This window comes from Podarcis liolepis (genome assembly GCF_965112155.1).
Source record: "Podarcis liolepis genome assembly, chromosome: 1".
Taxonomy (NCBI): Eukaryota; Metazoa; Chordata; class Lepidosauria; order Squamata; family Lacertidae; genus Podarcis; species Podarcis liolepis.
In genome coordinates this window covers 41,447,944-41,471,076 of record NC_139554.1, presented here as the reverse complement: position 1 = coordinate 41,471,076, position 23,133 = coordinate 41,447,944, and the positions used below count along the sequence as shown (strand labels likewise).

Here is a 23,133-nt window from a genome sequence, read left to right as displayed (position 1 = left end):
CTTAGCATTGTGGCTAAATTTGAAGCATCATGGGTTGTTGTTGTTTTAAAAAATAGAGTCCATTTTGTTTGTTCATTTTTGCAAACTTTCCAATTTTTTAAAAGAGTGTACCCATAATATTGTTGCACACCACCCCAATTTCCAAGTGGTGCGAGATTCCAGGAACTCCAGTCGCTTACCCTGGATTCATTCTTTTCAGAATGAGGGACAGCAGAGATTATGGTCTCTTTATGATACAACCTGAGCTACTGCTGCTGCCGCTATTTCCTGCCACCACAACATAGCCTGGCAGGCTGCTCCTGCTGCTGCTGCTGCCTCTTGCCACCATGACATGGCCTCACAGGCTGCTGCTGCTTTTGCCACCACCACTGCAAGGCCTGCAGGCCACCTCCGCTTCTGCCATTGCCTCCTGCTACCGCCGCAAAGCCTCACAGGCTGCCACTGCTTCTGCCACCGGCTCCCGCCACCGCGACAAGGCCTGGCAGGCCGCTGCCACTGCCTCCTGCTGGCATGATGTGGCCTGCGAAGTTGTTGTTTCTGCCGCCGGGCCACCACCACTTCTGCTGCCTAGCAGGCCTGCTGGCAGCCCCCGATTACTTGTCTTCACTATGACTCATTGCTGTACTTTGGATTGTTCTGAATACCACCATTTGGTAGCCATGCCCCCAAACCTTTGTGTAAACTGTATTTAAATTGTGCTCTAATTTGAAGTTTCCTTCGGTAACACAAGAGTTACATTATCCTGATCACCTGGTTAGGGACCCTGATCTTGCCCATAGCGCAACTGATTCTGAAATGAAATCACTCTGTGACTATAGGGTGTTACCTGACATTAAGTGTACAGGGATTGAGTCTTAGTCTCTAGAAATACCATAAAGGAAGCCTTTTCACTGGATTCTGTACTAGTTTTGAATACCTGGAAATCTATGGATAGTATGCCCATTGTTCACAAATACAACAAATTACTTTTCAGGATGTTTAGTCACCAGAGGAATTCCATCACCTCATGACACTGCATAGCAACTTGATGATACATATGTTACCTTACATATCACATGCAGATGCAACAACACAAGGCTAGCACACACATTGAGACAACAAGGCATCTGACAACTATACATCATAACGATGCTCAATTTAACCACCCCAAGATATGTCCACTTTATTCTTAAAGCACTTACAGTTACAGTTCTATGCATACAGGATTATTGAGGAATGAACACTGGGAGGAGCACAGAAAGAAGAAAAACCATGGTATACCTGAATCAGCACAACCGGATGCCTTCATCTGCCCTAACTGCAACAAAACATGTCTCTCCCATATAGGTCTCTACATTCACAACAGGCGCTATAACTCTCCAACAGTTCGACTTTACCCTCCATTGTCTCCAGAGGCAGATGGATGCTAACCTGGGACAGACTTCTGAGTGTAACTATGCACAATATCCTGTTGACTGTGCTGTATAATGAACCTGTGATGTCTGAACACTAGGATCTAGAGAAGAAGCAGTGAGCCCTGAAAGCCCTGTGGTGTGACGACTTTCTGACTATTTGCCTGTAAGGCAAAGAGCACATGAGCACGAAAGCAAGGCTGAGGAGGAGCGGAGCAAGATTCACGGACAACGTGAAGGACTGATTACACAGGAGGCTGGCCGGGGAAATCTCTAAGATGCTCAGGAGCAACTTTCCACAGCCACTTCATGCTCCTACAGCTCCACAGAGCAAAACGCCTGCTGACCAGAGAGGGAGGCTGCCTTTGGCTAACGAATGTCAGTACGTAGCAACCTTGGAAGGGAGGTGGTGACCGCAGGGCTGGCACAATTCATTTTGCTGCTTGAGGCAGAATGGGAAGAATGCCACAACTTTGACTTAGAGAGGAAGGCGAGGGGGGGCAAATTTTGGCTTTCGCACAGGGCGCCACTGAGCTTTTGGAAGCCCAAAGTCCGCCCTGCCTGGCTGCAGGTACTGCTGTTGGACCGGCATCCAATGGAGGAGCTTCTCAGCACCACTGCAGGTGCCTCCCACCCCAGTCGCTGAAGAACTGAGGGGCGGCGGAGACGGGGGCGAGATCTCACCAGAGGTCCCCGGAACTCCCTGCCACTTCTCCAGTGGCAGCGGGGGCGCCTGAGGCAGCCGCCTGAGGGTTCCCCACGGGGTATCCTCGTCGCAAGACAAGGCAGTCGCTTTATTGACTCCTTTAACAATACACGCCGCCTCCCCCCACCTCCGAGTTTGCAGAGCCTAAGCAGCGAGCGCGCCCCGAGGGCCGAGTCCCCCGGCCCGCTGCGTCGTGTGCGCTGCACGTGACCGGAGCGCGAGTCAGCCGGGGAGGGAGGGAGGGAGGGAGGGAAGAGCGCTGCTGGTGACGACGCCTCCCTCACCGTCCCGCCTGTCCGGACTTTCCGGTCCCAGCGTGCACTGCGGCGGCGTTTGAATGGCGCTCGCTACGCCGAGTGGGCCCCGGCGCTAGGACTCCGCCGCCGCCGCCGCGCCCGGCGGCTCCCATTTAAGGCCCGTCCAGCAGCAGAACCCGCGGCGCCTGGACCATGAGCAGCACTCGCAGGTGAGCGAGCGGTCGCCCTGTGGGCCCTGGCCCCGGAGCCGGCGGTGGCTGCCGCCGGGCCGTCACAGACAGGCGTTCCCCTTCTTCCTTCTCCCTGCTGGTGCACGCAGGCCCGGGTCAGGTGCGAAGCAGCAGCCGGGCAGCCAGCGGGGGCCGCAGGGAGAAAGTGCCAGGGCCAGTGCCGCCGCCCCTTCCCCCTCGCCCGGGCGCTCGGCTTCTTCCTCGCTTTATAGTTCGCCTTGAGCAGGGAAGGCCCACCTCGCTCTCTTCTCCTGTTGGGAGGAGTGCTAATGGGCGGGGGTGAGGCTGGCTAGTTCCTACCTGCCTGCCAGCCACCCACTGTCATGATGCCTGTTGAGGAGGCTGCATTTGTGTTGAATTCCCCATTCCCCCCCCCCAGCTCGTGAGTATGCGCTGTAAAACTATTTTTAAAAACTGAAGAAATTGAGGTGCACTATTAACACTCAAGCACCTAATTCGGGAGACAGAAGGATGACACACACACACCCGGTTTTCTTTCAGGCTCCCTTCCCTCCTGCATTTACATCAGGAACTTTATTTTGGATGTACCACGTGTTTAAGGTTGCATGCCTGTGCACTCTTACAAGCGAGTAAAACCCTATTGGGCTGGATGAAATTAGGTTCTGGGTAACAATGCTTAGAATAGGGACCGTAAGAAACCGGTGGACAGACTGGTCCATCTAACTTCAGTGTTGTCTATGCCGATGGGCAGTGGCTCTCTAGGTTTTTGGGTAGGAGTCTCTCAGAACTACCTTGAGATGCTTAGGGATTGAATCTGCATGCAGAGTGGATGTGCTGAACTATGTCTCTGAACTATGTCTCTGAACTATGATGCCTTCTGTCAATAATGTCATGCAGTGTAAAATAGTGCAAGGGCTCACTGTGCCTTGTGGCTTCTTCTTAGATCTGGAGGAGGGGAGAGGTGTAACACAAGGGGGAAGATTCAGGTTGGTAGCTATGTTGGCTGACACTGTTGAAATATATACACAAAAGCTTCTATCAAGAGCAAACTTAGTTGGTCACCATGGTGCTACTGGACAATTTTTTTATAGATTTTGACAAGGGGGAAGAGTGTATTGGGGTAGAGATGAGAAGGTGGAAATGCAAGTAAATCATATAGGGTTAGAGACAATGCAGTCAGGCAAGTGGGACAGTGATTAGATGGTAGTTCCCTAAAACTATATGCAAGGTGCCTAAGTATTCCAAACTCTTAGCAGGTGGAGCAATAGAAACATAGCCAGGGGGAGTCCTCAAAGCCACTTTCTGTTAACAGGAGAACTTGAACCTGTTTCACATCCAGGTAGTTTCATTCCTCCAACTTTGTTTGCTGGACCTTGCTAATTCTACCAGTACCTAAGAATCTTAACATTTTGCTGTAGTTCACACTATTATTATGTTGCTATAGATTTAACTCCAGTACCATAGCATTCCAACCTTTATGTGCAGAATCTAACATACTTTTTCCCCAGTATGTTTTACATTTTGTAATCTATCCTTCTTCCAAGTCGTTCATGAGGGCATGCACCGCCCCTCCAGTTTACCTGTGCAACAATGCATGGTTTGCTATGCTGAGGGGGAGCCACTAGTATCAGTGTGCCTGAAGAGAGTCAATTTAAAAGTGGTTGATCAAATTAATAGGTGTGTATTAGTAAGCCTCATCAAATATAAAGGACCTTATTCTGAGTAAACATACATGTCCTTATGCTACAGTGATCAGTACATCATCACATGGTTCACAAGATCTTCATCTGACCCACTAAAGAAATGATAATGCACATCCCTCTCTTACCATGAAAGATTTTAAAAAGTGCTACAGCACAGTTGAATATCCTATGGCTTGTATCCAATGTAGCACTAAGTGACCATGCTGTCAGTACAATGACTTCTCCTTACACAATAAGACTTCGCTGTTTCATCCCTCTATGTGCTCCCTGTGCCCTCCCCAAATCTGTTCTCAATGGTTAGGGGGAAATCCATAAAAGATTTAGGGGTTGCAGATAGGGAGGGAGAGGGGGGAACTCCCACTGTGCAGGCATAAATCTTTGCATTGTCAGGTTTAATGGGGTACTGATCACTGTGGCATAAGGATCCTAACATTTTTCTCAGAAGGTATTTTAATTCTGTGGTAAAGTACTATGTTGAAAACATCTATCCATGTGTTACCATAAATTCCTGACAATCAGTGGATTATCTGCATTTGATTAAAAAATGGATTTGGGAATTATTATTATTATTATTATTATTATTATTATTATTATTATTATTATTATTATTTATACGCCACCCATCTGGCTGGGTTTCCCCAGCCACTCTGGGCGGCTCCCAACTGAATACTGAAACACAATATAGCATTAAGTATTAAAAACATCCCTGAACATAAGGAAAAGCATAAGGAATAATTTTGCTGTTTATCTGGTTTTGTTATCCTTTTCATTTTTATTACTTTCACTTATTTTAGAAGTACTTCAGCCCACAAACCTCCTTAGCTCTTTCCCCCCCTTTTGATGCACCCTACAAAGCAGACATAGGTTGTCCACATTACACGCTGCTCACAGTGTTTGAGTTTCATGTGATCACATGGTGAAGTTTTTTGTTGACTATATAATTTTAGGTGGCAAGTACAGGATTGTATTTTTAAAAGGTCCATATTTTTTTAAAACCTGCATTTAGTCTGCCTTTGGCATTAGCTTGAAAACTGGACAAGGAAAAAAAACCCTTTCTAAAATTGAAAGTATTGATTTTTATTTATTTTTAAGATGACATAGAAAGCAGCATGATCTAATTAATCATGTGAGGCCAGCTTTTTTCCTGACTTCCAGAAGTTGCTTACTTTAGTGCTTCTCTTGACCTTCCCTTTCCTTCAGTTTTGGTGCAGAAGGCCTGCATACATTTACCAAAAGGAGGATAACCTGGGCCTGATGGGAAAATATTCACATCGTGGAAGTGCACTGCAAAAAGTTCATGAAGTCTCTCTTCTGAGGATTGTCTATTTTGTTAACTTTTGAAACCCTTAAGATATAATGCTGCCTGATCAATTACTTTAAAAGTGTTACTACGTGCATTGCATATAGACAGTCTTGTGGATAATTGCAGCACTTTACCCATCTTCTTGTACTTGCCTGTCACAGAATAACTGTGGTTAGTGTTGCCTGTAGTTTATTAAAATGAGCCGACGTTGTGGTTAATGAACCTGGCTTGTTACAGTAAAGCATAGTTAACACTAAGTACAATTTGGCTGGGTTCTGTTGGGACCTTAAAAGCTGTGGTTAGCTTAAAACAGAAATGGATGCTTTTGATCTCCTTGAATGTATGATAAGGAAGGGTAAAGGGAAATGCAAGTCTTCCCCAAATCAGAGCCTTCTAAATGTTTTGGTCTACAATTAGTCTCGACCAAAATGGCCAGTGGTCAGAGATTATGCAAGTTTTTTAGTCTGAAACACCCAGATGGTACCAGGTTAGGGAAGGAGGCATTTAATTATGGTTTTGTGTTACGTGTAAACCAGGCCACTGATCATTGCAGACTGCAAAGAGTTTGCCAACTTTGGTTTGGTGCCAGCTGTAGTTATACATTTAATGTTAACCATAGTTAGCTGTGAAATTGGCAGAGTACAACCTTGATTGGCAGGCGGGGGTGGGGAGAGAACCATGTGGATCACAGATCAATCTGAAGCTATCTAAAAAAGCACAACCCAAAAGGAAAGGGATTGGAAGGGAGGAGGAAGTAAGTCAGAGGTAGGGAACCCTATTCAGCCCAGGAGCCACATTTCCTCATGGGCGACATTCGGGGGGCTGCATGGACAAGGCTAGAGGAAAAATTGGACACAGCAACAAATGTGACTTAGTTCTGTACAAAGCCTGCAATTCACCTACAGTACACAAAAGTCCAAAGTTACATACATGTCTACATACACACTGCTACTCTGGAAAACAAGATACAGTGGTACCTCAGGTTAAGTACTTAATTCCTTCCAGAGGTCCGTTCTTAACCTGAAACTGTTCTTAACCTGAAGCACCACTTTAGTTAATGGGGCCTCCTGCTGCTGCCGCGCCGCTGGAGCACGATTTCTGTTCTCATCCTGAAGCAAAGTTCTTAACCCGAGGTACTATTTCTGGGTTAGCGGAGTCTGTAACCTGAAGCGTATGTAACCTGAGGTACCACTGTACAATATCATGGTTCAGGAGCACATTCCAGCCAGGCAGAAGCACTTGAGGAAGGCGCGAGTGAACAGGGCCAGTGAGGGATTTGTGCTTGAGAGTGTCTCAGGAGCAGGCTTCCTCAACCTCGGCCCTCCAGATGTTTTGAGACTACAATTCCCATCATCCCTGACCACTGGTCCTGCTAGCTAGGGATCATGGGAGTTGTAGGCCAAAATCATCTGGAGGGCCGAATTTGATGAAGCCTGCTCAAGAGCTTGATAGAGAGAACTGGAGGACTATATTTGGTCCATGAGCCAGAGAGGTGTCTCCCCCCACCCAAATGAAACAAACTCAAGGACCAGGTTGTCCAATATGTCTGCTCCAAGCTCTAGAAAACTGCATATTGTTATCTTTTGAAGGCTGCTATAGGCTTAATGTAGATATGATTTTCACCATGTGCTACAAACTAGGATTGCTCTTCTAGGAACTGGAGCTATTTATGTATGAAGCTGAATTGATAACAAGAAAGTAGTGTCAGAATTCCATCTCTGAGAACTAATTTGATGGGCATAGGGTTCAGTTGCGAAAAGGCTGATTGGTACTGCAGTAGATTACTCATGTGATAATAACTGATCATTTCAGCTGAGCTGAGGATTTTGGCTAGACAACTTTTAATTTGCTAATTAAGATAATTAAGGTTTTGTTTTGAAAGAGACACAGATTTAGAGGGAGTGAACAGCTCCGAATTTCATTTAGGCTGCAATCTTATACACACTTCACACGAGTAAATCCCATTGAACTCAGTGGGACATCAATTGAGAAGACATACACAGAAGTGTACTGTCGTTGTAAAGTATTCAGGATTTTTCAGATTTGAAAAACAAACAAACAACCAGCACACCTACTACCACGATTTATACTTCCCCCAAAATACAGATTATCTAATCTCATTGCAATGTATGCCTGGGGGTGGTAGTTAATTGATGTAATACTAATTTCCAGTGCTCTAAATTTATTAGGAATTTAGTGCTTTAAATTTATTAAATTTAAATTTATTAGTGCTTTAAATTTATAAAGTATTGCACTTGGGCAAAAAAAAATGAGAGGCACAAATACAAGATGGGGGACACCTGGCTTGAGAGCAGTACATGTGAAAAGGATCTAGGAGTCTTGGTTGACCACAAACTTGACATGAGCCAACAGTGTGACGCGGCAGCTAAAAAAGCCAATGCAAGTCTGGGCTGCATCAATAGGAGTATAGCATCTAGATCAAGGGAAGTAATAGTGCCACTGTATTCTGCTCTGGTCAGACCTCACCTGGAGTACTGTGTCCAGTTCTGGGCACCACAGTTCAAGAAGGACACTGACAAACTGGAACGTGTCCAGAGGAGGGCAACCAAAATGGTCAAAGGCCTGGAAACGATGTCTTATGAGGAATGGCTAAGGGAGCTGGGCATGTTTAGCCTGGAGAAGAGGAGGTTAAGGGGTGATATGATAGCCATGTTCAAATATATAAAAGGATGTCATATAGAGGAGGGAGAAAGGTTGTTTTCTGCTGCTCCAGAGAAGCGGATCCAAACTACAAGAAAGAAGATTCCACCTAAACATTAGGAAGAACTTCTTGACAGTAAGAGCTGTTCGACAGTGGAATTTGCTGCCAAGGAGTGTGGTGGAGTCTCCTTCTTTGGAGGTCTTTAAGTAAAGGCTTGACAACCATATGTCAGGAGTGCTCTGATGGTGTTTCCTACTTGGCAGGGGGTTGGACTCGATGGCCCTTGTGGTCTCTTCCAACTCTATGATTCTATGATTCTAGGATCTGATTAGTTTGAGTTATAGCTGGAAAAATAAAACTAACAAATACTTGAGGGGCCCATCCATGTGGCACCTGAAGTTTAATGTTAATTCAGAGCTACTTGTTTTTCTTGGCACCTGTGAGCCATCCTTGTCCAAATGCCAATTGCCATCCTATAGGTTTTTGTCATTTAATCCAAGTTTTCCTGTTCTGCAATTATCAAACATAAAAAATGCACGATTGCCTGAATGCTGTGCATACTGAAGCTTACTGTGACCTCATGTTTCTGTGTCTGGTTCTTTGCATGTGTGGTGATGTTTCCTTGTGTCCTTTCTCTATTGTCACACCACCTACTTCTGTTTGCTCCTTGCCTGAGTGCAAACTAGCCATTTTGTTTCCATTTATCTCAGAGGATAAGCATGCCTATTTCTGCTGGTGGCTGCTGAAGACATCCACAGTACCTATGTATGTTTTTTATTTCTAATACAGCTGTTTTATGCAAAACTGCACTTGCACAAAACAGCTATATTCAAAACAAGATTGGTCCTTCAGGATATAAAGAGGAATTGGTAGCTACAGAATTTGCAACCCATTGTGCAAGATGAGGAAATGCCCCGTGTTGGCTTTAAGAACAATATAAATATCTCAAATGTTTTCCAAGAGCCAAAAGTGCTTGAAGTGAAATATTTGATACTATCTAAAATGCAGTCCAGTGGTACCTCTGTTTAAGAACAGCCCTGTTTACGAACTATTAAGTATAGGAACTCCGCAAAACCAGAAGTAGTGTTCCGGTTAGCGAACTTTACCTCGGTCTATGAATGGAAGCCGAAAGGTGGAAGGGCACCAGCAGTGGGAGGCCTCATTAGGGAAAGTGCGCCTTGGTTTATGAACAGTTTTGGTTTAAGAATGGCCTTCTGGAACGGATTACATTCGTAAACCGAGGTACCACTGTACACTTATAGCTTAGATATTCAAACAATCTGAAGCAGTACCTAGTAACTATTTTATTGTAATATTTGTTGGTACAGTCATACATCGTGTTGCTTTCCGCTCTTCTTACAGACTTTCAGCTTACGAATGCGGCAAACCTGGAAGTGTTTACTTCCAGGTTTGCCACCCGCGCATGCGCAGGAGCACTCTATCATGCTGCGCACATGCGCAGAAGAGGCGCTCTAGTTGCGGACTTTTTGGGGTGCAAACAGCACCCCGAAATGGATTAAGTCCGCAACTAGAGGTACCGCTGTATTTTAAAGACTTCTTTACATATTCACTGGGTTGTGCCCTCACTCTAGTATTTCAGCCCTAGTTTGGTAGCTGCTGTAGGTGACCAGGAATTCTGCTCAGGCAATTGAGTAGGCTGATGGAAGAAAGATGAAACACTCCAGCCCTCCTTCCCACCTGGCTTAGAAATGCTGTGCATCTTTCCAGCCAGCCCCCAGCAGGCTAATAACATTTTTGCAAGTTAGTAACTTACATAGAAGGCTGAACTAGACTGTGTCACATTGTGATATTCTATGCAATAAAGTAGGTCAGGATAGGTAAACCAGATGGTTTGTACTTCTGTTACTGCTGCATGGATATTAACATTCAGAAAACGGTATTACATTGGCGTGAATTTCTACTTTCCTGTTTTCTTTACCTAATGCACTTGTTCTGAAGGAGCATTTTTAAGAAAGCAGCAGCTGTACTTCAGTCCAGTAAGACTGAAGAGCTGATTACCTATTTATAGACTGCACAAAGCATCTTTGCAATGGAACATTGCCCTCCATAGTATGCTTCTACCTTAGGCTCCAGAGGATGGTTGGGCAGATCTGAAATTGATTTATAAGTATTCCCAGGGATTATTTTGAGAGAAGGAAACAAAAGCTTATGAGATGAGGACCACAAATCACTAACTAATTTTATTTAATGCTGATTTATTAAAAATAAAATACCAAACTTAATGGCCTTTATGCTAGACTTCAAATAGTCTGTGGTTCTTATGTTTCTGAAACCAATTTATATTAGTTATTTATTAACTGAGGAGTTGTAAGCAAGTGCTGAAGAGAAGAAACTGTCAAGCGCTTAGTTAAAAGGTTGGCACTGTATAGCCTATGGCAGATAATAGTATCCAGATGGATCCCTTTGAAGATTTTTTTTTTTATGATGGCAGCAGTGAGATTGGCCTTAGGTGTTAGCAGATCTTTAGACTGAATTAACCAATGTGCATTGACATATTTTGAATCTTAATTGTGTGAATATTCCATGTTGTTCAGCACCTTGCTGTGTTTTTTAGAAAGTGTATAAATATTTAAATAATAATAAACTTCAGGTATCCTTATTGGACCACATCACTGATGAGGTTTTTCAAAATCTCTATCATAGTATCCACAGGGCACGTATTAGTTAAGTACTTATCACTTACAGCTGATACAGTTTTATAGACTTCCCTGTAGATTGCATCTAATGTGCTAAATAAATAATGTCTTCATTAAATCTCATTCAGATTACTGTGGGATTGACAGATAATGTTAAGAATGAAAATTAACTTTACCTTTGTCTTGAAAACCAGGGATTTTGGATATTATGGCAACTGAAGCCCAAAATGTTAGAAAACGAATGCTATTGTATAGTGACGGTCGTCCTGTTGATCTCCCTAGAAAAAGGAGTTCTTATTCCATTAATGAGAACATGAAGGAGGTAAGCTTTTACGTTTTCATCTAGATCGTATAACTAGTTTTCTAACGCAAGACATACACAGCTAGTTCTATTGTTGTGTTGTGTGTTCTGAGTGACCTCCCATTCAGAGCTGTAAAGGGTCATTAGTTCCAATATTATAATCGGCAAGAGCTACAAATACCCAGTAGCTCCAGTTGCTTTTTTATTTACAGTTTATAAAAACAAATAAAACTATTACAATTATAAAACGCGTATAACTGTTCTCCCCCCCCCCTTTTTTTTTTTTTAAATCAGCCTTGCATTGGGAAATTTCCAGGCGCCTTAGAACAGCCTTTCTCAACCATGGGTCCCTAGTTGTTGAACTACAATTTCCATCATACTTGACCACTGGTCCTGCTAGCTAGGGATGATGGGAGTTGTAGTCAAACAACATTGGAGGACCCAAGGTTGAGAAAGGCTGCCCTAGAGAGTTATATAATTTAATGTGTTTATTTTATTTGTATTTAGTTAACAAAGAGAAGGAAAAAAATTAAACAGTCAAGGCTGCCAAATATTGTATATTAAACTGGCATCCATTCATTGTTACCAATGAATTTATAAAATAGAAAAATTTCCATGAGAAAAAATAAGCATTGGAAAACTTGCTGGTCCACATCACTGGCAACAGGTATAAGAACCTCTTCAGCCAAACCAGATGCCATCGTGAAGGGGGTGTGGTTGACAGCCTTCATAAATATTGTCTTATATATAAAGAGTGCGTGGTTGTCATGATTCACTAGCTTATGTTTCTAAACAGAATGAAATGATGGGCTTATAAAGAACATGCTTAGGCCATCCAGAAGAGGCAAATACAGAAAATGGCTGCTAATTTCTAGAAATATTCTGATAGATCTACCTATCTACCCATTTCAACATGGGGAAGGTGTTCTCACTAATTTGCCAAGTAGTGTTGTATTAGCATGAGCCCTTCTTTATAACTGAACCTTCAGGGGTAAGATCTACTTGACAAATAGCTTCTTTTTCCTTCTACACCCCTCCTTGCAACCCATCCATCTATTACACTCTTACATTATTTTGAGTCAGTCTGAGGTGATTCAATTCATGGAGCATGATTGTGATTGTGCATTCAGTTGAAGAAGGAAGCTTGGGGTAAAATGTGAAAAGCACAAAAAAGAGCCTAAACAAATTAAAAGCAATGGGGATAGGTGATGAATTCTACGTGTTTGATAGCAACACAGTTAAAACACGAGAAACCATTTTCTTCCAAAACCATGCTGTCCACTACCAAAAGGATTGTGAGTGAAAATGCCCTTTTAATTTATAACACCAAAGGCAGCAACAGAAAAGTGGTTTGTATTGTTACCTTACCTTTTTGTGGGGAGTCCCGATGAGTCAGAATATAAAATGTTAGAACATTCAAATGCTGAACGGTCTCACTATAAACATATTGATAATATGACAGATAATAGCTCACTTGGTGTGCTGAAGAAATCATCCTCAACCATATTACCTTCTCAAGCTGTTGGCAGACTTATCTAAGACCCTGGCAATCAAGTGTACTCTTTCCGCCACATTTTATTAGTAAAGACTGATATTATAACACAGGTTGTAATACAAAGTTTTCTCTGATGTCATAATCCCACCTCTTGCCATGGATGTCACAATATCATGTCCTTCAGCTACATGCTCAGAGCAGCCATAAATGTATTTTCCCCAAATGCTTGTTGTATACAACGATTGAAACAAGGAGGAAAAAAACAGAAAATCAGACACATAGAAAATTAATAGTAGGTTTTTTCATTCTTGGTTATAACATATATGCTGTTTATTTCTAGGGTAAGAAATCTTCAAAACATTTGGCTTCTTCCACAGGCAGGTAAGAGCTGCTTCTCTTAATCTTGGAGACAGAATTCTACAACTGATCAATTTAGACAAGTCCCTTTTCCGATTATCAGTGAAGAATACTGAATGAGCATCTTTTAGCCCAGTTTCTTAGAAGTTAGTTTAGCAATAACTCAGGGTTTTTTTTAGTTACCACTTGGTTTGTCTGGAGCAAAGCAAACCGCAAACCATGGCTTAGCTCTGGGTTATGTAACAGCAGAATGACTTGGGGAGGGGCAAAGCAGCCACAGTTTTTACATGCTTGCATGTTTGTGTTTAGCCATGGTTTGGGTTAGCATTATGTGCAAACTGGACCAGTATCTTTGGCTTTCTAGTAAATGAGTTAATGCAGTGTTTAATACCCCCGCATCACTATCCAAGTGCCCATTTTGCATCAGTATAATGATACATTAAAGATTGTTCAGATCCTGACACTCATATTACCAAAGTAATTGATAAAAGTGTTTCTCATGTAAGTCAGATTGCAGATTTAAATTGTGTCAGTTCAGTCCTCCTTGAATAAAAAATGTTATAAAACTCAATGCAGGATGCTACTATGGTAGATAAAACCTTACTGCAAAATATCATAACACAGCATGCACTATACATAATGATTTTGACTAGATACTAAACTCATTATTTTGTTTTTGCAGAACAACTGCTGGGCAAACATTGACCAGCCCCCATCCTCTGTTCAAAGTAGTATATTGCAGAAGAAAAGCTCACTATTATACTCCAAAGCCTTGTTTCAGAAAGAAACAGCTCCCGAAAGTCAAGAGCCGTGACATGGCAAATAAGGAAAATGAACTGGCATGTGCAGCTGATCTGCCAGCAAAACTGCCTGCTGACGGTCGTACTTTCTTACTAAACTCCAGTGATTCTGGCCGATCTCAAACAGAAAGTCCATCATCAAAGTACAGTGGATTTTTTTCAGAGGTAAGTTAAATGTTACGTGATACTTGTTTTAAAATGAAAAGCTGGAATCTTAAGACTGCTGGCTTACTTCCAGTCTTAGTTGTTTAGTAGGGCTTGGATTTTGTAACCATTATATTTTAAAATGTTGGTCAGATAGCCTGTAAGGAACTGTACATGATAGCTGTAATAAGAATTAGCAGGATACAAACAGTATAGGTTGACAGTTGTTGGTTCATAGTGGCTAAATTGTTCCCATGTCTCTAGGTTTCAGAAGATCATGATACTATGGCACAGGTTCTCTTCAGTAGAAACCTCCGGTTGAATGTAGCGTTAACTTTCTGGAGAAGAAGAAGTATAAGTGAGCTCGTAGCCTATTTAATAAGGTAAATATGAAAAATGTCACTGGTATACCCAGTCCACAATGGTTTCAGTGCTTGTATGTGGAGGATTCCCACTCCCTCAGAGGCAGAGGGCTGGATGGGAATGTAAAAATCATGCACAGACCGCCCATTCCCCTCAGTGGCCCATATACTCCTTTGGCAAGTATCCACTGAAAGGAGACAGCAGGACTCTAATACCTGTTGGACTCAAATACAAATGCTGTGTAAAGTTTGCATGTCTTTTTTCTTTTCTTTTTTTACTGCAGCTATTCTTAGTCTGCTGTATTTAAATGAATGTGCTGGCTCATGAATTCTTGAGCTTAAAAGTTTCAAGTCTAGAAGAATTACTTAGAGCTGTGTCTAATAGTGTACATTTTTTTAACTGATGTTTCCAGGATACAAGATCTGGGTGTAGTGGTAGACTGCCTTCCTGTTCTTACCAGCAGGTAAAAAATACACCTAGGGGTAGGGGTTTGTGGAGCTCAGATTTATAAGAGCAAGTTTATGTATACTGACATTATCTTGTTTCAGTTTACAGGAAGAAAAACCATATATTTCTGTGGGCTGCTGTGTAGACCTTCTACCATTAGTTAGATTACTGCTTAAGAGCAAATTTGAAGAGTAAGTTTTAAAATATAATTCTCTTCATATGAATGTTTAGATGCTGACAAAGTAAAAGTTAATCTTCTTTCACTGGCTGGTCCAATTTTTTAAGGTCTCTTTGTGCTAAGGGGACTGTGGGCTTCAGTTCTGAGACTGCCTTGGTCACCCTATATGATTGTCTGCTTTGGGAGAAAGACAGGGCGGGGAGTCTGTTCCTACTGAGACTTCTCTTCCTCTGGTATTCTTGACAGTGACTGTTCTAGAGTGCCTAGCCAGGACGGGAGCTGGAGGCACTGTTTTGCAGTGGTTCCTCTCCTATCTGGATGGCCAACTCCAGAACAATGCCATGGTCAAGAGTCTCCTGTGTAGAGCTCTGCAGGGTTCAGTCTTATAATCCATTCTATTTGGCATCTTTATGATACAGCTGAGTGGGAATTATCCAGAGTTTTAGAGTGTGCTGCCATCACTGCTGATCACACACAGCACTGTTTTTCCTTTATAGCTCGAATAGGTGTGGCAGTGGATATGCTGTCTGGCCTCAGTAATGGACTAGGCGAGAGCCAATAAATTGAATCTGATTCAAGACAAGATTTGAGACACTGCAAGTTGATTCCTCTGACTGGATGAGTGAAGTGGATCCTGTTCTGGATGCCATCTCATTCTCCCTGAAGAAGCAGGTCCACATCTTGAGGCTATTCTTAGCTCCAACATTGCTACTAGAAGCCCACGTGACATCCATGGGATACAGTATCTTTCATCAACTTTGGCTGTTGTCCAACTATGACCTTTTCTGGATGTGGATAGCTTTACTTCAGCTGTCTACATTCTGGTCTAGGCTGGATTACTGCAATGTGTTGTATGTGGGGCTTCCTTTGAGGACTGTTTGAAATGCCGTGGCCAGACTGTTAACAAAAACTGGAAGGCGTAAACCTAGAGCATCTGTTTTGGCCCAACTGCATTGGCTTTCAACTAGCTTCTAAGCTCAGTTCAAAGCACTGGTTTTCACCATTATTAAAGTTCCATGCAGGTCAGAACCCAATTACCTAAAGGACCACTTTGTCTCATATGAACCTTCTCAGACACTGTGTTTGCCATCTGAGGCTCTTCTCTGTTTTTCCATCTCTCCACCCCCCAGCCAAAAAAGCACTGAGAGTCTTCTCTTTAATAGCTTCCTCCAGTCTTTGGAATGTTGCTCCCAGGGAGATACTCCTGGTGCCCACTTTACTGTAATTTCAGTGCCAGATTAAAGCATTTTCATTCTCCCAGGTATATGGGCAGCTTTGATTATATTGATGTTACAGTTACTTAATCCAAGCTTTGGTGTGGTTTTATCATTGTTACTATATTGATATTGTGTATTGGTTTATACACATTTTCATTATGATTTATTGTATTTATATAGTAAATTGATTTAAGACGTTATTATAAAATGATATGCAAGGCTATTATTATAAAATGATATGCAATCTACAACACTATTATCCATGTGCATGCACACTCTCGACCATCATCATCTTGATTGCATATTTTCTGCTGTAACATGCTGAAAATAGTCATGTTGTATGTGCTCATCACAATTCAGAAACTATAGGTGGCAACCATTTTGCACAGGGATTCTGCTCCTGGTCCCTGTGCATATTGGTGTGCACAAGCCTGTTATGCCCCTGTCCCACCCTCTTCTGGGCCTAAATGGACCCATGCTGCGGAAGTTGACATGTGCAAAAAGGTTGCTACCTGTAGCTCTAATCAAGCAATGGGTTCAATTTGCTTAATCCCGTTTACATAGAAAGATGCACAAAGAATGAAACCCTCAGGTAGCTAGCCAAAGCAATCCAGAACAAAATTCCTCCCAAGTACCAAATAAAGTGATCAGTTGAATCTAGTGTATGAAACAAAACCCTTCTGCTTTGCTTATGAGGAGAAAATGCCTGTGGCACTTATTCACATATTGTGGAAAGTTCCTTCTGTAACAACTTACTTAATTCCATTTTCCTCCTGTTTCTATGGAGGAACATTTTGCAAATGAATTTTCTGTCTTCTTCGGTTTAAACTTCTCTGCAGCATTTTTTTGTAATTCAAAATAAAATCATTTCAGATATGTGATCGTTGGCTTAAATTGGCTCCAAGCTGTTATTAAGAGGTGGTGGCCAGAGCTTTCTGCCCATGCAGAAAAAATAGAGGATGGGTAAGTTACGCTTTTTAAAGTTCATGACAGTATGGTCCTTAATATGACTTACATTTCTTGCTTTTTAAATTCACAGTTTTTTGCTTTACAGTTGCAGAACATTCCATGGCTTTGCAGATTAGCAATTACTGAAACAGCCATAGTACCTGGAAATGCTGTGTTTAATATAATACCCACAATGTACTATAAGCAATATTCTTAAAATGTCAAACTCCAAGCATGGTTTATAGCTGAAAATAGAGCTGCAATAGAGTGGCAGTCATTGTTCAGAGGAAATGATGTCAAGACATCTACAGATATTATGCAGTTAACTTCCACTCATGTAGTGTGATTTCCCCTTCTCTTCCCTTCTTCTGGACCAGATTTGGGGGGGGGGGTTTTCACCAGCAGGGTATAGGGAAGAAAGAGGAAGGGTGTGTCCTGTTACACAAGCAGAAATCCATTGCACAAATGGGTGAGCATCACTGGATGTGGCCCCAAATATTGAATTTGTTCGTCTTTATAAAAATATTTATATGCTACCTTATGGCCCTCAAAGGAGCCCCATGGTAGTTTACAAACTTAAAATACTTTAGCTTTAATACACAACTGAGGCTTCTTTTAATAAAATGTTGAAAGAATATGGCAACTTGTGTTTCAGAAGAAAAATGTGGTTTTATAAGTATTAGGTAACTGCTTAAAATTGGCTGTTGTTGCAAAAAGACAGGGATACTTCACTGTCTTTGAATGCTTTGAAAATATTTTGCTATATCCCCCCCTCCCCATTGAAAACCTAGTTTTACAAGTTTATTTTTGAAAATAGAATAATCCATGGACTAAATGAAAATATGTCTAAGGACATATCTACACTATAGACTTAAACTGCTTTAACATGCCATTCAGCTTTGAGGAAAACTGTTTCTCTGAGGAGACAGTGATCTCTAATAGAATCATCTCAGAACCTCTTCAAACTGCAGTTCTTAGCATTCTTTAGTGGAAGCTATGACAGGAAAAATTATATTAAACATATAGTAAGTATGTAGCATAGTTTAACTCTGTTAATCCCTACTAACGTGTTCATGAGTATGGATCAGAAATGCAAGAAGCTTCCAGCTGAATGGGATAGTTTAGCATGATATAGGAGAATCGGTTTTTCAGTATATTCAGTTGGTTTCTTTAAAACGTTTTTTAAATTTCCTTAAATAATATATGTAGAATCAAACCACCAGACAATATTTAAAATATCCCAGATCTCAACTGCAGATGTAGATAATGTGTTTTGATGGCAGGGGGGATCTAAATGCTTTTGGGGTGATTATTTGAAAGATAAAACCCTAATCAAAGCACTAGCAATAATTTTAACAACTGGATTATTGAGGAAATCATTTAAAAATTGAGTGCCTGAAACATTTTTTGCATATTTTTAAAATCACTACAATGTACCCTCCTGTTCTCAGGTCAGAACTAGATTTTTGGGGTCAGATTGCTTGGAGCAGCACTGAAATCTATCAAATTAAACAATATAGCTTGAGATTCTTTTTCTCCCAGGATGTTTCATTACATTTTGCTTTCTCTATTAGCCAACAGTTCTATCCATAAAAACTGGGAGAACTTTCTCCATAGACTAAGATTCTCCCCCCCTTAATCTTTTTTAAAAAAATAAATTAGTTTTTACCTATATGTATTTTTTAATTTCCTGAACTGAAGTTGGAAAAACTATCATAGTAAAGGGGTGCTCAATTTAGGGATGCCCAAAATATAATTCCATGTGTTTGTCTTTCTTTCATAGAAATATTCAGATTTTAAAGACACAATTAAGTGGATTGTGGAAGCAAGAAAATCATCTTACTTTGGTTCCAGGATATACGGGTAATATAGCAAAGGTAATGTGTTTGTGGTGTTCCCTCGTGGTCTCAATGTTATACAGCCTTCATTACAGTTAAGCTGTAGTGAGCTGATTTATTTTGTGGGGTGCTACTAAGCATTCGGAAGTCTGATTCTCTATGTAAACAGCAACCAACTATTTCTCTTTGTTTAGTTAATGTGACTGGGGCCTGCAAAGTGTTGGGGTGACTTTCCCTTGTATTAATTCATCAAACTGCTCTCGTTCTCCTCAGCCTTTGTCACTTTTAAAGTAGCCCATTAGTAAGCTGGATTGAATAAATTTGGCTTATTCTTTATTGTGGGTCTGCTCCTCAGTCTTTGCTTGGTAAGCATTTCTCATCCCTTGGCTCTTTCCTTGATCATCATCCTTGATCCTTGTTTTCTTTATTCTGGACCAGCTGCAGAAGTATCAATGTTTTCCTTTCTATTAGAGGAGGGAGCCATGTACGTGGCTCAAATGAAAAGGAAGAGAAGACATAATCGTAACAATCCTTGAAGCAATTCCAAAGGCTTCACATTATCTTGTCAACCTTGTCATAGCCCTGTGAGAAGCAATTGTAGTATTATGTCTGTATTGCAGATAGAGGGCTGAGATCGAGTGTGAAGTACTTAATCAGTTTAGTGAGCTCCTTGTACAGGTGAAATTCAAACCAGAGACTTTGTGGTTCTATCTCAGTTTCCTAGCGCTGATTCACCAGCTCTCATGAAAGAAATATGTATGGTTGAGGAGGAAAGAATCTCATCCTTGCCCATGCATTACTGAAGCTCCTCCTGCCTGCAGACTTCTTCAGGTGTTATTACGTTGCCACATATGAGGGCAGTGGGGACAAGTGCACTAGCCTTGGCCCCTCTTTGCCATTCTTGGTACACCCCCCCCCCCCAGCTTTCCAGGGTTATATCACAAGGTTGACATCTACAAGGAGATGAAGAGGGCTTGTATCGCGCTCTCGCTCTCCAAAGTGGAGAACACAAAAACAAAAGATTCACTTTTCTCTGTTTCAATAGCACTTGCTCAAGGGCTTGGAACAATTCTAGAAGGGAGAATGAAAGAATCCATGTGCAGAAGGGAAGGATTTCCCAAGATATGTGCTTTAGCATAGCATCTATTGCTGGAAGAAGCAGGGGAGGGTTTGTACAGGGGAACTGAATAGTTCAACATCTCACCCTAGAGCAACAATTCCCATATAACATTTCAGATTCTTGGGGTGGCGCCTGCAGTGGGTGGGGTACACTCCTATTCATATGGCTTTCTATGAGCAAGGTGAGATACTCCTGTAGAACACGTTCACTAAATTCTAGTGATATCTGTGTAAAAGAGATTCTTCAAAAGTGACATTTTTGTCCAGAAGCAAATGATACTTGGCTGCATCAATTGAAACAGTCAGTGGTTGCCTCCTCTTAGATTCTAGCCCTACTTTGTGCAGTGAATGGCTCTTTGAATTAATTTCTCTCTCTCTCTTTTTTTTTAAGGATGTGGATGCTTATTTATTACAGCTGCACTGACATTCCTGGAGGACAAGTGTATGTGTACATGTAGTGTGTTGGCTAAGAAGCCCTTCAAGTAATCCTGAACTATGTACTGTTTCCAAAAGGACATCTCTTCTGAGAACTGTCTTTGGCAGGAGAGGACTAGACCGCCAGACTGTTTAATTCAACCACTAAAATCCATCTGCTTCACATTGAAGTGGAAAAATTTCTAATAGGAGCAACCTTTACTTCAATGAGGTGAAAGTGCACTATGAAAACTATACGTATGCCTTTGCTGCATTTTGGGATTGTTCAGTTACTGGATGAAGTTGTGAAAGTGTTTCTACTGCATAATGGTATAAAACGGCAAAACTTAATGGTGAAGACAGAATTGCAGAACCAGTTACTAGGAACCACAAGAGACCAGTCGCCATAAATATTTTTTAAACTTTGTTTTTCTTATGAATTGTAAAAATGTGTATATTTTCAAGATATTATGAAATTTTGCAATTTTGCTGTATTGAAACTCTGATATATGTCTGCTATATTAATCAAGATATTAAAGACTATTTTTGTTGCACTACTGAGAAACTGTATATAGCAAGGGGCCTTAACTACTAGTATTGCAAATAGCCAATGTAGTAAGAAACCATTATAGCCAATATATAAATATGCTGTATAGAGGGATGGAAACTCTTTATTAAAAATCAGGGTGTTTACACAAATTGTGTACAAATCATTTTGAAACATTTTGCACACTTAAATATATTTAAGTGGATATTTCCACTGACTGACTACTTAAATACCTGTATGACCTAAGAGTACTAAAATTTAGGCATAGAGGGAGGTTGTTAGCAAAATGGTGAATATGTACACCTAGCATTTTTAATACTTAAATTTTCTAATATATTCTGTTGTGTTTCATTTAAATGTGTTGAGTAAACATACTAAATGTTACTACTGCTTTAATTAAGTTTGCATAACTTTACCTGGTTCTCTCACTCCGCTTAGGACATCTTCAGATATTTATAACTCCAAGCTCCTAGAAATGTTTACGGCCACGGTAGGCCTATGCTTTTCAGATTTGACAATGCATCTGCTACCTCCTCTAATTAATATTGCTGCAGCTCTTGCAAATGTAGTTGCCATACTCCTGACTTAACATTTAATCTTAACTGGAAGATTAATGCAATAATACATCCAGTGCAAAAGTTTACAGTTGTGTTTCTTTTTACTCATTTGCGATATTTTAGTTCAATCTGCTATGGTTTATCAGCTATATTAAAAAGGAAAACAGGTTGATGGGTTTGTGGAATGGCACCTGTGTCTTATGTTACTAGTAAATATGTTTGTCTAAATAAAATTCTATCGAGTGCCAGCTGTGCACAAAACAAACTGAAATGTATTTTTGCAGCATGCCAACCAAGTTGATCACCGGATTTAATTTTGATCTTCAGTGTGCTTTGTGATTACACACCAGCTGCTTCTATGCACAACTGTAGACTGTTAGAAAGAGGTCTCTTTTCATGTATTGTGCCATGAGAACATTTATGGTCAAAAGCAAGGAAGCAATATTTATCTATATAAGTGTACTGTAAAGACACTTGCCTCAATTTATACCAAGCTTCAGTAAATCAAGGGGGGGGACCAAGAAGGCCTAATTCTCTTGTCTTGGTTTACAAGCCTTTATAGATACCTGTGTATCTGTGTATCTGAAGAAGTGTGCATGCACACGAAAGCTCATACCAGAACTAACTTAGTTGGTCTTTAAGGTGCTACTGGAAGGAATTTTTTTATTTTGACTATGGCAGACCAACACGGCTACCTATCTGTAAGCCTTTATAGCTGTGAGTTAGGATCAGATGCATTAAGAATGTCAGTAGTGTACTGAAAGAACAGGAAATAGAGGCTTGTTTAAATCATACGTTCTCCCCTATGTTACAGAATACTTGCCTAGATTCTGGTTTTAAGGGGTTTCTGATTAGATTTTAAATCCAAGGTAATACTATAGTAGATTACACAGAAACACTAGAGAGGCAGCTGGAGGTGGAGAATTGGATGAGAGGGGTGGAGCTGAGTGTCATCAATGTACAGTGGTACCTCAGGTTAAGTATTTAATTCGTTCTGGAGGTCCGTTCTTAACCTTAAACTGTTCTTAACTTGAAGCACCACTTTAGCTAATGGGGCCTCCCGCTGCTGCCGAGCCACCGGAGCACGATTTCTGTTCTCATCCTGAATCAAAGTTCTTAACCCGAGGTACTATTTCTGGGTTAGCGGAGTCTGTAACCTGAAGCATATGTAACCCGAGGTACCACTGTATAGGTGATACTGAAAGTCATGGAAAAGTGGTAAGCTTGCCGAAGGACAAAGTATGGTGAGAAAGAATAGTAGGCAGCCAAGCCTCCTGAGGAATCCCAACAAGAGAGGAAAGCAGTATATGGAGACACTGAAAAAACGATTAGACAGGAAGAGAGCCAGTGGAGGACAGCAGCAAGGATCCCCAGGGCATAATAGGAATCTAACCGGAAGGAACTATTAACTATCAAACATGACAGAAAGATCAAGGAGATAAGTACAGAGAAGAGGCTCATAGATCTGGCAGTGAGGAGGTCATCCATGATTTTCATGAGGGTAGTTCAGTGGAGTGAAAGAGGTGAAAGCCAGATTG

The 23,133-nt window shown here is 41.3% G+C and overlaps 1 protein-coding gene and 1 long non-coding RNA gene across 5 annotated transcripts in view; one reads left to right on the top strand and one right to left on the bottom strand.

Moving 5' to 3' along the window:
* Positions 1–13,000, bottom strand: part of LOC310710292 — a 72,480-nt gene extending 59,480 nt beyond the window's left edge. The window contains exons 1-3 of one of the 2 annotated variants that reach the window (XR_014527925.1): positions 12,540–12,991; positions 11,047–11,148; positions 5,928–6,387 (exon numbers count right to left, since the gene is read on the bottom strand). This is a non-coding gene — a long non-coding RNA (uncharacterized lncRNA). Of the gene's footprint in view, positions 1–5,927; positions 6,388–11,046; positions 11,149–12,539 lie in introns of those variants that run through there. The other variant, XR_014527924.1, reaches the window with a different exon arrangement.
* On the top strand, positions 1,217–21,860 carry KATNBL1 (katanin regulatory subunit B1 like 1). Of its 3 annotated transcripts, none has more exons than XM_083509577.1 (10): positions 1,234–1,769; positions 11,065–11,192; positions 13,007–13,047; positions 13,706–13,988; positions 14,232–14,350; positions 14,743–14,793; positions 14,879–14,968; positions 17,046–17,135; positions 18,904–18,997; positions 20,469–21,860. In XM_083509577.1, exons 1-10 carry the CDS (start codon positions 1,670–1,672, stop codon positions 20,499–20,501), a joined length of 1,029 nt encoding a protein of 342 aa, XP_083365703.1. In that variant the 5' UTR covers positions 1,234–1,669; the 3' UTR covers positions 20,502–21,860. The 3 variants fall into 3 exon arrangements, with proteins under 3 accessions (XP_083365702.1, XP_083365703.1, XP_083365704.1); XM_083509578.1 differs by lacking the exon at positions 1,234–1,769 and adding an exon at positions 2,405–2,563; XM_083509576.1 differs by lacking the exon at positions 20,469–21,860 and having other exon boundaries at positions 1,217–1,769; positions 18,904–19,897.
* Positions 21,861–23,133: the final 1,273 nt, after the last annotated feature.